The 12,120-nt window shown below is 68.4% G+C and overlaps 2 protein-coding genes across 4 annotated transcripts; both read right to left on the bottom strand.

Annotated features, from left to right (window-relative positions):
• Nucleotides 1-58: 58 nt before the first annotated feature.
• Nucleotides 59-1,877, bottom strand: LOC309600916 (uncharacterized protein). 2 transcript variants are annotated; one of them, XM_082333562.1, is made up of 3 exons: nt 1,743-1,877; nt 1,491-1,654; nt 59-555 (listed from the first exon to the last, which is right to left on the bottom strand). In XM_082333562.1, exons 1-3 carry the CDS (start codon nt 1,867-1,869, stop codon nt 76-78), a joined length of 771 nt encoding a protein of 256 aa, XP_082189688.1. In that variant the 5' UTR covers nt 1,870-1,877; the 3' UTR covers nt 59-75. The 2 variants fall into 2 exon arrangements, with proteins under 2 accessions (XP_082189688.1, XP_082189687.1); XM_082333561.1 differs by having other exon boundaries at nt 412-1,654.
• Nucleotides 1,878-3,799: 1,922 nt separating this feature from the next.
• CLPTM1 (CLPTM1 regulator of GABA type A receptor forward trafficking) lies at nt 3,800-12,048 on the bottom strand. Of its 2 annotated transcripts, XM_082333690.1 has the most exons (14): nt 11,977-12,048; nt 11,757-11,866; nt 9,635-9,758; nt 9,231-9,389; nt 8,630-8,747; nt 7,869-7,954; nt 7,495-7,615; nt 6,968-7,212; nt 6,536-6,629; nt 5,905-6,095; nt 5,726-5,821; nt 5,334-5,469; nt 4,967-5,134; nt 3,800-4,275 (listed from the first exon to the last, which is right to left on the bottom strand). In XM_082333690.1, the coding sequence occupies exons 1-14, from the start codon at nt 12,031-12,033 to the stop codon at nt 4,070-4,072; spliced, it is 1,911 nt and encodes a 636-aa protein (XP_082189816.1). In that variant the 5' UTR covers nt 12,034-12,048; the 3' UTR covers nt 3,800-4,069. The 2 variants fall into 2 exon arrangements, with proteins under 2 accessions (XP_082189816.1, XP_082189817.1); XM_082333691.1 differs by lacking the exons at nt 11,757-11,866; nt 11,977-12,048 and adding an exon at nt 9,907-11,749.
• Between the last annotated feature and the right edge of the window lie 72 nt (nt 12,049-12,120).

The raw sequence follows: 12,120 nt of genomic DNA, 5'->3' as shown, positions 1-12,120 counted from the left end.
CAGGACACGGGAGAGGGGACCCCCGGGGCCACCGCGGACACAGGGCCAGGAGACGTCGGGGCCACCCCAGCACCTTTATTCCCCCGCACCCACCCCCTCCCCGAAAGCGGGGGGCTCCCGGCGGGGGGCGGGGGGCGGCGGGGGGCCACCGTCCCCCCCCAGGGCGGCGCGCAGGCGAGGCCAGGCGCGGGGGTCGCGGGCGGCGCGGGCCAGCAGCCGAGCGTGGCGGCGTAGGGTGACGATCTCCCGCTGGGTGCGTCGGTTCTGCCGGAGCAGGGCCCCGGTGCGCAGAGCCGCCGCCAGCAGCCCCCCGCGCCGCAGCAGCTCCCTCGTCGCCTCCAGTCGCCGGTTTCGGCAGCCCGGGCTCCCGACCGGGGCGGCCGTCGCGGTGGCGGTGTGACCGGTGGCGGCGTGGTGGGTGGAGGTGGCGGCGTGGCGGGTGGCGGTGGCATCGTGGCCGGTGGCGGTGGCGGCGTGGCAGGGGATGGTGGGCAGCGGGGGCTGGAGAAGGAGAAGCTGAGCCGGCTGCCAGGGCTCCGGGGCGGCTCCCGGGGGCTGCAGGGAAAAGGGGGGTGGGGAGTGAGGCTGGAGCCGGCACGGTGCCGGAGAGGTGCAGTGCCGGAGCTACATGGTGCCAGACCACCCTGGTGCCGGAGCAGCCCAGTGCCAGAGCCGCACAGTGCTGGAACAGCCCAGTGCCGAACCAGCCCGGTGCAGGAGCCACTCGGTGCCAAAGCAACCCAGTGCCAGAGCTACGTGGTGCCGGAGCAGCCCGGTGCCGGAGCCACACGGTGCAGAACCAGCCTGGTGCCGGAGCCACATGGTGCCAGAGCAGCCCAGTGCCAGAGCAGTCTGGTGCCGGAGCCACACGGTGCCGGAGCTAACCGGTGCCAGAGCTTCCCAGTGCCGGAGCCACACGGTGCCAGAGCTAACCGGTGCCAGAGCTTCCCAGTGCCGGAGCCACACGGTGCCAGAGCTAACCGGTGCCAGAGCTTCCCAGTGCCGGAGCCACAGGGTGCCGGAGCAGCCCGGTGCCAGACCACCCAGCGCCGGAGCAGCCCGGTGCCAGACCACCTGGTGTCGGAGCAGCCCAGTGCCGGAGCCACAGGGTGCTCAACCAGCCTGGTGCCGGAGCTACACCGTGCCGGAGCAGCCCGGTGCCAGACCACCCGGTGTTGGAGCAGCCCGGTGCCGGAGCCGCAGGGTGCCCAACCAGTCCGGTGCCGGAGCCACACCGTGCTGGAGCAGCCCGGTGCCGGAGCAGCCCAGTGCCAGAGCCACAGGGTGCCCAACCAGCCCGGTGCCGGAGCCACACCGTGCTGGAGCAGCCCGGTGCCGGAGCAGCCCAGTGCCAGAGCCACAGGGTGCCCAACCAGCCCGGTGCCGGAGCCACACCGTGCCGGAGCCACAGGGTGCCGAACCAGCCCGGTGCCGGAGCCACACCGTGCCGGAGCAGCCCGGTGCCGGATCCGGCAGCACGGTGCCGTTACCTGCTGGAGGAGGAGGTTGTGGACGAGGTAGACGGGCGCCAGGCGGGCGAAGGGGTGGCCGGGTGCCGGGGCGGCGAGCGGGTGCCGCGGCGGGGCCGGCTGGGTGCCGGGGGGCTCCTCCGTATCCGTCCGCTCCCGCCCGTTCAGCTGCTCGGAGCCGGCGTCTGCCGGGGTGGGAGTCAGGGGAGGCGGGGGCCGGGGCCCCCCGGGCCGGGGCCGGGGCCGGGGCCGGGGAGCGGGCGCCGTCCCTACCCGAGACGCCGGAGTCCTTCTCGGAGTCGCTGGCCCCCCGCCCGCCCCCCACTTTTTTTGGGGGGGCCCCGGGTTGGGGCGGGGGGAGGTGGGGGGCCACCCCCGGCCCCTGCGGCTCGGCCGGCATCGGGGGGACCCCTGCTGCGGGGGGACATGGGGGGACATGGGGACACTGGGGGGGGGCTGGGGGCACATGGTGACTGGGGGGGGGGGCTGGGGGGGGGGGGAGTGTCCCCCAAAGCCCCCCAAATGTCCCCGTGTCCCCAAATGTCCCCCAAAGCCCCCCCATGTCTCTGTGTCCCCCAAGCCCCCCCATGTCCCCCAAGCCCCCCCATGTCCCCAAATGTCCCCGTGTCCCCAAATGTCCCCCAAAGCCCCCCCATGTCTCTGTGTCCCCCAAGCCCCCCCATGTCCCCCAAGCCCCCCCATGTCCCCATGTCCCCTCATGTCCCCGTGTCCCCAAATGTCCCTGTGCTCCCCCATGTCCCCAAGTGTCCCCCAAAGCCCCCCAAATGTCCCTACATCCCCTCATGTCCCCATGTCCCCCAAAGCCCCCCCATGTCACCGAATGTCCCCATGCCCCCCACGTCCCCCCATGTCCCCGTGCCCCCCCGTGTCCCTGTGTCCCCAAGCGTCCCCTTGTCCCCAAATGTCCCCATGCCCCCCCCCCCCCCCCCCCCGGTACCTGCCTGGGTCCGGTACCGGTACCGGTAGCGGGCGGGGGGCGGTGGCGGCCGGGACCCACGAACAGCGGGGACGGCACCGGTGAGGGGGGACCCGGGAACGGGGGGGGGCGGTACCGGACTCGGGGGCTCCGGTACCGGACTCGGGGGTGGGAGCGGGGGCGGGACCGGACTCCGGTACCGGCGGGGCCGCGGGTGTCGGTGGGCGGTGACGCTGCCCTGGCCCCGCCCCTTCGACGGACGGACGGGACCCGTAGCCAATGGGAGAGGCCGGGGCTGGGTGACGTCGTTACCGGCGCCACGTGCGGCCGCGAGGCCGGTGCTCCGCCACGTGAGGGGGCGGGGCCGCCGCAGCACGTGGCCGCGGGGAGGGGCCGCCACCGGAGCCCCGTGACGGGTGGACACGGGAGGGGCCCCCCGGGACCGGGACCCCCCCCAAGCACCGGGAGGGGCCCCCGGGACCCCCCGCCCAAGGACCGGGACCCCCCCCGGGACCCGGACCCCCCCCAAGCACCGGGAGGGAGCCCTGGAACCAGGAGCCCCCCCATAAGCACTGGGGGGGCCCCCGGGACCCCCCCCCATAAGCACCGGGAGGGACCCCTGGAACTGGGAGCCCCCCCCAAAAGCACCGGGAGGGAGCCCTGGGACCCCCCCCCCAGGACCAGGAGCCCCCCCAAAAGCACCAGGGGGACCCCCAAGACCCCCCTCAGGGACCAGGAGCCCCATCCTAAGCACTGGGAGCCTCCCAGTAAGCACCGGGACACCCCCCCCGGGACCAGGAGCCCCCCAATAAGCACCAGGAGGGACCCCTGGAACTGGGACCCCCCCCATTAGCACTGGGAGGACACCCAGGACCCCCCCTCCAGGACCAGGAGCCCCCCAAAAGCACCAGGGGGACCCCCAGCACCCCCCTCGGGGACCAGGAGCCCCATCCTAAGCACTAGGACCCCCCCCCCGGGACCAGGAGCCCCCCAATAAGCACCAGGAGGGACCCCTGGAACTGGGACCCCCCCCCATAAGCCCGGGGAGGACACCCAGGACCCCCCCTCCAGGACCAGGAGCCCCCCAAAAGCACTGGGAGGACCCCCAGGATGGGGACCCCCCCCCCATAAGCACAGGGAGGACCCCTGGGAACCCCCCCCCAGGAGCCCCCCCAAAAGCACTGGGAGGGACCCCTGGAGCTGGACCCCCCTCCCCCATAAGCACAGAGAGGAGCCCTGGGACCCCCCCTCTAGGACCGGGAGCCCCCCCAAAAGCACGGGGAGGGACCCCCAGGCACCCCCCCAGCACCCCAAGCTGGGGGGATAAGCCCCAAAGGGGGAACCCCAAACCCTCTTCAGAGGGGGGGGCACCCCCAAATGAGGAGGGGGGGGCGCAGGTTTTGGGGTTCAATCAGCTCTTTATGGAAGAGACGAGGCCGTGACACTGTCCTACACACCGGCACGATGGGATGGAGCGCACAACGCTGGGGGGGGGACGTGAAACACAGCGGGGGTGGGGGGGGCCGCCCCCCCACCCCCCACCCCCCAATCCCAAGGGAAATGGGGAGGGGGGGGAAAAAATCCAGCCGGCACGGCCGCTTCCCCCGTCCGGTGCCCGGCGAAGGCGCCGGGTTTGGTAAAAACCGAGGGAGGAGCGGGGGGTTTAATCCTTCTTCTTGTCCTCTGGTGGTTTCTCCCCCCCCGGGGGGTTTGGGGGGAGCCCGGTGGGCGGCGGCGTTGTGGGGGGGCTGGCGGGCAGGGGGGGGCGGGGGGAGACCTGGTCCTCCCCGCTGAGGCCGAACTCGTTGACGCGGGTGAGGTCGACGCGGTAAATCCAGCGCTGGTAGAGGTAAATGAAGAAGACGACGTCTGGGAGGGGGGAGGAAGAAGAGAGGGGTGAAGGTGAGGGGGGGGGCACAAGTGGGGACCCCCCCCTCAACCCTGGGGGGGGCAATGGGGCAAAAAGGAGGAGGGCGGAGGGGCCGGGGGGGACCTGGAGGGACCCATGGGGACCGGGACCCCCCCCAAAGAACCAGGAGGGACCCATGGGGACCAGGAAGGACCCCCCAAGCACCAGGAGGGACCCCCAGGGGCCGCGACCACCCCCAAAGGACAAGGAGGGACCCCTGGGGACACCCCACAAGCGCCAGGAGGGACCCATGGGGACCCCTGGGGACAGGGACCACCCTCAAGGAACCAGAAGGGACCCCCGGGAACCAGGAGGGACCCCCAGGGACCAGGACCACCCCCACAAGCCCCAGGAGGGACCCCCAGGGACCAGGAGGGACCCCCAGGGACCAGGACCACCCCCACAAGCCCCAGGAGGGACCCCCAGGGACCAGGAGGGACCCCCAGGGACCAGGACCACCCCCACAAGCCCCAGGAGGGATCCCCAAAGGACCAGGACCACTCCCAAAAGCCCCAGGAGGGTCCCCCAAAGGACCAGGACCACCCCCATAAGCCCCAGGAGGGACCGATGGGGACCAGGAGGGACCCCCGGGGACCAGGACCACCCCCACAAGCCCCAGGAAGGACCCCCCGGATCCCCCGCAGGCCGTACCGTCCCGCAGGCAGCCTATCCTGTACATCATGGGCATCTTGATGACGAAAGCGAAGAGGTCATCGATGAAGGTGTTGAGAGCTTTGTAGGTCAGCATCCGCCAGGGCAGGTGGGCGACCGATTTCAGCTTGTAGTTGATGAAGAGCTGGGGGGTCATGGTGATGAAACCTGTGGGAGACGGGGGGCTCCTCGTTAGCGTAACAAAGCCCTGCCGGTCCTGGTGACCCCTCCCCCCCATCCTCCGCCAGAACGAGGGGAGCCCAGGCGGAGCGGGAAGGAGCCCCCAGAGGAAAAGCTGAGCCCCGGGGCGCACCCCGCTTCCTCCTCTTCCTCGCCCCGGGGGGATTTTCGGCGTCGCGGCACTCACCGAAGGTCAGGAGGAAGCCGTAGAGCATGCTCAGCACCCACGAGTACCAGCCCTTGTGCTCCAGGTAGAGCAGGCTGTACACGGCGTAACAGCCCAGCAAGGGGAAAAGAATCCACGAGAGGTACCGGAAAGCCATCTGGGAAGGAAGCGATAGCCAAAAACTCAGCCGGGAACGTGCCGGAGCACCGGCTCGGCGCTTCCCCGGCTCCCGAGCCTCAAAGGAAGGAGGGGGGCAGCACCAGCCACCCGTTTCACTGCCTGCCCTGCCCCGGCCGCGTCCCGGCGGGAATCGGGGAGGACGAAGCGAGGAGGCGCGCGCCAAAACGTTCGGCCGGAGCCGGGCTCGGCAGCGCCGCGCCGTCCCCGGCGCTCGGCACCCCCCCGGGACTCACGTCGTCGTACACCTTGGTGGAAGACTCGATGTAGGTCGATTTATCTTTGAAGGTTACGCGGGGAAACACTCCTGCCACCTTGTTCTCGCGGTCCAGCTGCCAAAAGAGAAGGGGAAAGGCGTCACCGAGCAGGAGCGGGGGCAGCGCCGGATCCCCGCCGCACCTGCGCCGCCGCTTACCCGGACGTCCATGACCTTTGTGATCTTCCAGAGGTCGATGAGGAGCCCGATGAAGACGCTGACCTGCACCACGAAGTTGGTTTCGTTGTCCAAAATATAGAGGAGGACAACGAGGGACTGGAAGACGCCGAAGAAGACGGAGCGGACGGAGAGCCCCTCCAGAGATTGCCGGCTGTTCCAGAACTGGATATCTGTAGGGAAGGGGCCCAAACCGTCACCTCGCCGGAGGGGAAGGGGAACCGGAGGCTGCAGAGAGCTGCCGCGGCACGCGCCCCGGCGGAGGGAGCGAGAGGAACAGGCGGCGCGAGACACCGTCTGGCATCGGCGCAAGCGGCGGGGACCCAGAAAACCACAAATTTCCGCCTTTCCGCCCTCAAGTCAGCCCTGTGGCGCGGAGGAGCGCGGCTGAGGAGCGCCGGATGCCTCGACGCGCGCCACAGCGGTCGCAGCCCGCCCCAGGACGCGGTTGGATTTGGTTACGGCTGCTGAAGCCGTCGCAGCCGGGGAGAGGATTCGCGGCAGCGGCGTGCGGCCGGCCGAGACCGCGCCGCCGCGGCACAGATGCCTCCGCGGGGATGAGAGGGTTTTAGGCCGCGGCACCGCCTTCCGCGCGTCCCGTGGTGGCGCTCACCGTTTTTGAAGGCAAGGAATTCAAAGATGCTGTGCACGATGGAGACGACGATGGTCAGCGCCAGCAGGTAGGGGTTCGTCTCCAGGAGAGCAACCTGGAACAGGGATCAAAATCCTCTCTCAGGCTCCATCCCGCCTTCCCGCCATCCAAACAGGGAGGATCCTGGAGGATCCAGCCAGTTGCCGGAGCGCCAACGAGGACGAGGGGTTTAATTGCTCTCTCGTTACGGTCTCCAAGCTCCATTTCCCCTTCGTAGCCAAGGCAGGCTGCCGGCGCGCCCCTCCTTCTCGGCATCGGTAATTAATAAGGAGCGACCGTAACGAAGAAGGGGTCGGACTCCGCCAGCGAAGCTAGGGAAAGGCGGGAAACACAGGGGAAGGGCGAGCAGGAGAGCTGCGGGCGGGAGGAGGGAGGCCCGCAGGTGGCTCTCACCTTCACCGAGTCCTGCTCCTCGTCCGACTGCTCGTAGAGATCCTCTCCCAAGAAATTCCAGGGGGATTTGGTGCTCTGGGCAGCGTAGAGCTGCCAGCGCCACAGGGAGAGCGGGCAGAAGGAGAGGCGGAAGGGCAGGCGCTGCAGGGTCTCGTTGATGGGGAAATAATCCTTCTGCAAGTTCCAGTAGTCGTTGAAGTAGAGGATGGGGTAGTAGTCGCCGCTGATGGCGTCAAACTTCACATCTGGAGGCGAGGGGAAAGAGCAGAGAGGGCTGAGAAGGTGACAGGGAGCGGTGAGAGCCGTCTTCCCCCTCGGCAGCCACCTGGGAGAGACCGAGAGGGTGCTGAACCCCGGCCCGGCGCGGTACGAGCTCCCGGAGAGGCGCAGGGTCGTGCCACCGATGGGAAAACAAGCCCCTGTCCCCCACAGGAGCCCAAACGAGCCTTCGAGGAGGAGGGAGAGCAGGGCGAGCCCCGGCAAGCCACCCTCAGGGCAGGGGAGCCCCGGCGCGTCCCGGCACTCACACTGGTCCAGGGGAGGCGGGACGCTGCCCTTCACCCAGGGCGTGTGGTCGTCCACCATGTTGATGGTCAAGTTGGGGTGCCAGTGCGAGATGACCTCCACGGGACCGTAATCTTCCGCCCTCTGTAACGAGAACACCGCCGTCTCCGTCACCGGCAGGGCGTCCCTCCGTCTCGCCCAGCCCGCCACCGCTTAAAGGAGGCGGCAGAAAGGGGAGCGGGAAGAGGCAGAGCCAACCCTCCCGTCCCAAAAACACTACAAGGAAATCCTCATCCTCCGCAGCGCTTCCCGACAGCTTCGCGTGCAAATATTTAAGAGTTTGGCCAACGGGGTGAAAGATAACCCAAAAAAAAACCCAAAAGGAAGAGCCGGTTACCTTGATCATTTCGGGGTCTGCCTCCGTCTCACCCGTCAGGAGGTTTTTGGTTTTCTGGAACCGCCGGCGCTTGTATTTGTTGATCACTGGAAGGAAAGAGGAGAGGTGAACGTTGCCAGCTCTGCACAAAAAAGAAATGTAAGGAGGTTACGGCCTGCCGGGAGGGGAGCGGGGCGTTTTACGACAGGCACGAGCTGACCGGAGAAGCCCGTTTCCCTCACGTCACCCCCCCCAGAATTAATTTATCCGGAGCATCTCACAGATCTTCTACTTATCAAAGGGAAAGGCTGTAGTTTGGGGACAAGGAACCAGATTAACAGCCAAACCTTTGGGATAATCGCATCGCTGTTGGAGGAAAACACCTGAGATGAAGTGTCCGGATCTTCCCGTCCTGCAGGAAGACCTGAACATGGCAATTCCTTCCTCTTCTCAACGCTGACGGGGTTCCGCACCCCCCGTACGGGTAGGGACCCCCCCCCCCGTGTAACGTGGAGGGAAACCAAGAGCTCGCGGAGATTTAAAGAGGTTTTTCCTCCGTAGGTTCACAAAAGACAAATTCCAAGCGCGGAAAACGTCCAGCTCAGGGAGCAGCCGAGCCAGATATTTGCCCTAATCTTCCCCATCAGGCACCTGGATTTGCTGAGCCAAAGCTCAGCCCGATTCCTTCAGGCTCCCATTCTGACACGGGAATTGGGGCGTCCCCTTTCCCCAGCGCCGCCCCGGGGCCGCCGCGCGCTGCCCTCCCGCCCCCCGAGCCGTACTTCGCGACGTGTGGACCGTGGCGAGGCGCCTGTAGAGGTTTTTCTGCCTGGGATCGGGATGGAAGCCGCTCTTCGTGAAGTAAACGTGGATGTAGATGGAGCCGTTCTGCTGGACGCTCTGAAATCACACCCCGCCGGGGCGGTTACGGGTCGGACGCGGCCGGAGCCGCCTCGCCGCCGCGGTCACCACCCCGACACCGACCATCGACCCCATACGAAACCAAAGCGGGAAGGACGGCAGCACGCCTATGGCTTGCGCCACCGCGACGGAGCAGATCCCGGCTGCCGTACGGCTCGGGAAAAACTCGAAGCCTTTAACGGCTGGTCACCGAAATGCGGGCTTCGAGCCCTGGCGCCTCCGTGGCACGCCTGGCAGAGACGCCAGCCCGCTCCGCAGAGCCTCACCCACCGCCCGAAGCGAACGGGATACGGATAAAGGTGACGGCAGGGATGCGCCACGGCAGCCAACGCCGCTCCACGCCTCAGCTCCGCTCGGAGCTCCCGGGTTGGCTTTGAGCGCGATCCCGGCAAACCCCGCCAGCCCCTCGACGATCCCCAGCCCGGCCTTGAACCTCCCGGAAAGAGCAGCGGGTGCACCCACCTGCGAAATATCAACTTCCCCGTAGTGTTCGTAGCACCCGTCGGCGTTCTCCCCGCTGGTCCAGTCCCCGTAGACGAGATCCCGTTTTTGCCAGAACAGCGCCGAGCTGACGTTGAAGTCCGTAAAGTGCTCGTGCTCCGAGATATAAACATAGAGGTCCTGCGGAGAGAGGAGGACGTCGGCTGCCGGTGGACAAATCGGCCGTACGGTGCCACGGCGTCCCCTCCCAAACCGGCTCGGCGCTCCGGCGAGCCCGAGAAATAACTCCTGGCCGACGCCAGGATGCCGCAGCCGCGATTTTAGCTCCTCTAGATTTAAAATCTAGCTCGGAGCCGGAGCGGCAGGGCCAGCCACAGCGCTGCCAGTCACCCAGGACGGGACGACGCGGTTTCTGCCGGCGTTACCATTAAAGTGTCCTTGGGGAAGAGGTTTCGGCTGGGGGCTCGCGGCGTCCCGCCCGCGCTGCTCTGCTCCTGCGGCGCCGGCCCGCGGCGAAACCAGCTGCTGATGGCCCAGATGATGAAGATCCTGTGGGAGGAAGGGGGAGAAGCCGCTCAGGCGTTTTAGCCGCCCTCCCCAGCCGAATCGGACGCGGCCTCCTGCAAACAAACCCTCCCGTTCCCTGGGGAGGGGGGGAAATCCTTAGCGCCGGACAAATCCGCGTTTCAAAACTCGCCTTCCGTCACGGCAGCCGTTGGCCCTCGGGCGAGAGGCGCTGGCCAGAGCAAACTGGTTCCGGGCCAGTTCAGATCCAGCGCCAGGCACGGCAGGAGCACGCCGAAACCGAGCAAAAGCGCCGGGAGCTCGCCTCAAGGACGCGGCGAGAAAGTCACGCTCCAAGGCATCCCGGAAAAGGCCGCTAATGGGTGGGCGAGGCACAGGACGGGGACGCCCCGGCGTCCCCGGATCCCGGCAGACACCCCGAGCCACCCCGCCTCGCTCACCGCCTCCAAACCCGCGGCCGCGACGGCTCCCGACCTCCGGTGCGCAGCCGCCATCGCTCTCCGAAGCTCCCCGGGCCGCTCCCGGTGCGGAGACGGGGACGGATCACTTCCGTAGCCGAGCCAGGCAGCGGCATTTCAGCACGTTAAAAGAAACCGAGCGTTTTTCCCCCATTTTGGAAGGTTTTCGGCAAGCTACGAGCTTCCAGCTCTGTTTTTCTTCGCAGGTGAAGCGCGAGGAGCCTTTCGTATCTTCCCCGGGCGCCGCTAAATCAGAATTCCCCCTCCCGGCCTGCGCACGGAGCAAGCGGATAACAAGCTTGGGAATGGCGGGCAGCGCCAGCGACGAAACGACGGCTCCCGGGACCAAGCCGTGGCTGTGCTTCCGTGCCACGGGCGGAAAAATCCAGCATCCCCAAGATAAATCGGGATTACGTTCAGCGTAACTTGTCGTCAGGCCGAGCCGCAACGCTGCGGAAAGCTCGAGAGCCCAAACGAGCCTCCTGGTGCGCGCTGCATCAGCAGCCGTGAATCCGTAGCCCGGAATATCGCCGTTTCCTCAGGAAAGACTTGGGAAAATGTTTCTTCTTCCGAAGGTTTCGGGAACCGGACCGTCACGCTTTGCCTGCGGCACGTGGACATCACCCGCTCCACGCAAGGGAGTTTTCTCCTCCACCAGCCGACCGCAATGGGTGGAATATTTCCGAGCGCTTCCGAAGGCACGGCTCCGTCGGCGATGAGACGTTCTTTCCCCTGGCTTCGGCAGCCAGGACGCCAGATTTGCCGGTGGAAAGGAACAAACCTGCCCTCGGCGGGACGGGAAGGAGACGGACGGAGAAGCGGAGCGGGAAGGCAGCTCGTGGACGCGAGGAACAGTCGTGGTTTCCGGGAAGGGATTCGCAACCCGTTCGGCAGCAGCGGGATGAGGTCGGGAACGGCCCGTCCAAACGCACGGCGCTGGTGGAAACGTCTCGGCCTTTTCCTTCCCGCGGGAGAGGGAAGCGCTGCGCTGGGAGCCGGCCGTGCCCCGGCGTGGACTTTGGATGCGAGGGGCAGGGAGCGCCGGTGGCTCCTTGGAGGAAGCCGGGAAGCTTTGGCCGCCCCTGCCCGGGGGTGAGCCGGACCCTGGGCTTCCCGGGAAAGAGCTCAAGAGCCCGGAGCTCCGGGAAAGCCCCGGGATGGGGAGGGCAACAGCCCCCTCCTCCCAGCAGGACCCCTGAGACGTGGGGGTGGGCAGCACCGGCTGCAAAGCCCCGGGACCCCGCTGTGCCCCCGGTCTGGGGGGGGGACGAGCCCCCTGCCCGCCCCGGGACCCCGCTGTGCCCCCGGTTTGGGGGGGGGACGAGCCCCCTACCTGCCCCGGGACCCCGCTGCGCCCCCGGTTTGGGGGGGGGGACGAGCCCCCTGCCCGCCCCGGGACCCCACCGCTCCCTCATGAGCCGGGGAACAAGCCGCCTGCCTGCTCCAGGACCCCGCTGTCCCCCCGGTTTTCGGTGGCGCAGCGAGCCGGGACACGGCGGGCCGGTGGCCGGTGGCACGGCGGGGGAAGGAGGAGGGCGGTCCGGTAGCACCGGGCGGGGCTCACCTGAAGAGGACGCCTTTGATAACCTGCCAAGCGTTGGGCGCCGGCTGCTGCCGCTGCGTCTCAGCCGCCGCCGCCGCCTCGCCGCCACCGGCGCTCCCGTTGCTGGTTACCTAAAGCGGGAGGCGCACGGCACCGTCAACCGAGCCGGACGCCCCTCACCGCGGTGCCGGCCTCCGCGGCCCCGGCCCCGGCCCCGGCCCCGGCCCCGGCCCGTCCGTACCTGCCCCGGGCCCGGCGCGGGCCCCGCCGCCGCCACCTCCGTCCCCGGCGCCGCCATCTTGCTGCGCCGCCGCTCCGGCCGCTCTCGCGAGACCGGCGGCGGCGGTGACGTCGCCGCCGCAGAGGGGGGAGGGGGGCGTGGCCT

Source organism: Platalea leucorodia (assembly GCF_965183815.1).
Source record: "Platalea leucorodia genome assembly, chromosome: 26".
Classification (NCBI taxonomy): Eukaryota; Metazoa; Chordata; class Aves; order Pelecaniformes; family Threskiornithidae; genus Platalea; species Platalea leucorodia.
The sequence above is the reverse complement of the archived record's forward strand: the minus strand, read 5'-3'. Positions and strand labels throughout refer to the sequence as shown.

Coding starts and splice junctions, on each gene's coding strand:
- LOC309600916 (XM_082333561.1), bottom strand. CDS start 1,869: ATGCCGGCCGAGCCGCAGGGGCCGGGGGTGGCCCCCCACCTCCCCCCG. Junction 1,655..1,742: donor GAAGGACTCCGGCGTCTCGG/GTAGGGACGGCG, acceptor CCACCCCGGCAG/ACGCCGGCTCCGAGCAGCTG.
- CLPTM1 (XM_082333690.1), bottom strand. CDS start 12,033: ATGGCGGCGCCGGGGACGGAGGTGGCGGCGGCGGGGCCCGCGCCGGGC. Junction 9,759..11,756: donor ATCAAAGGCGTCCTCTTCAG/GTGAGCCCCGCC, acceptor TTCCTCCCACAG/GATCTTCATCATCTGGGCCA. Junction 5,470..5,725: donor CCACCAAGGTGTACGACGAC/GTGAGTCCCGGG, acceptor CTTCCTTCCCAG/ATGGCTTTCCGGTACCTCTC.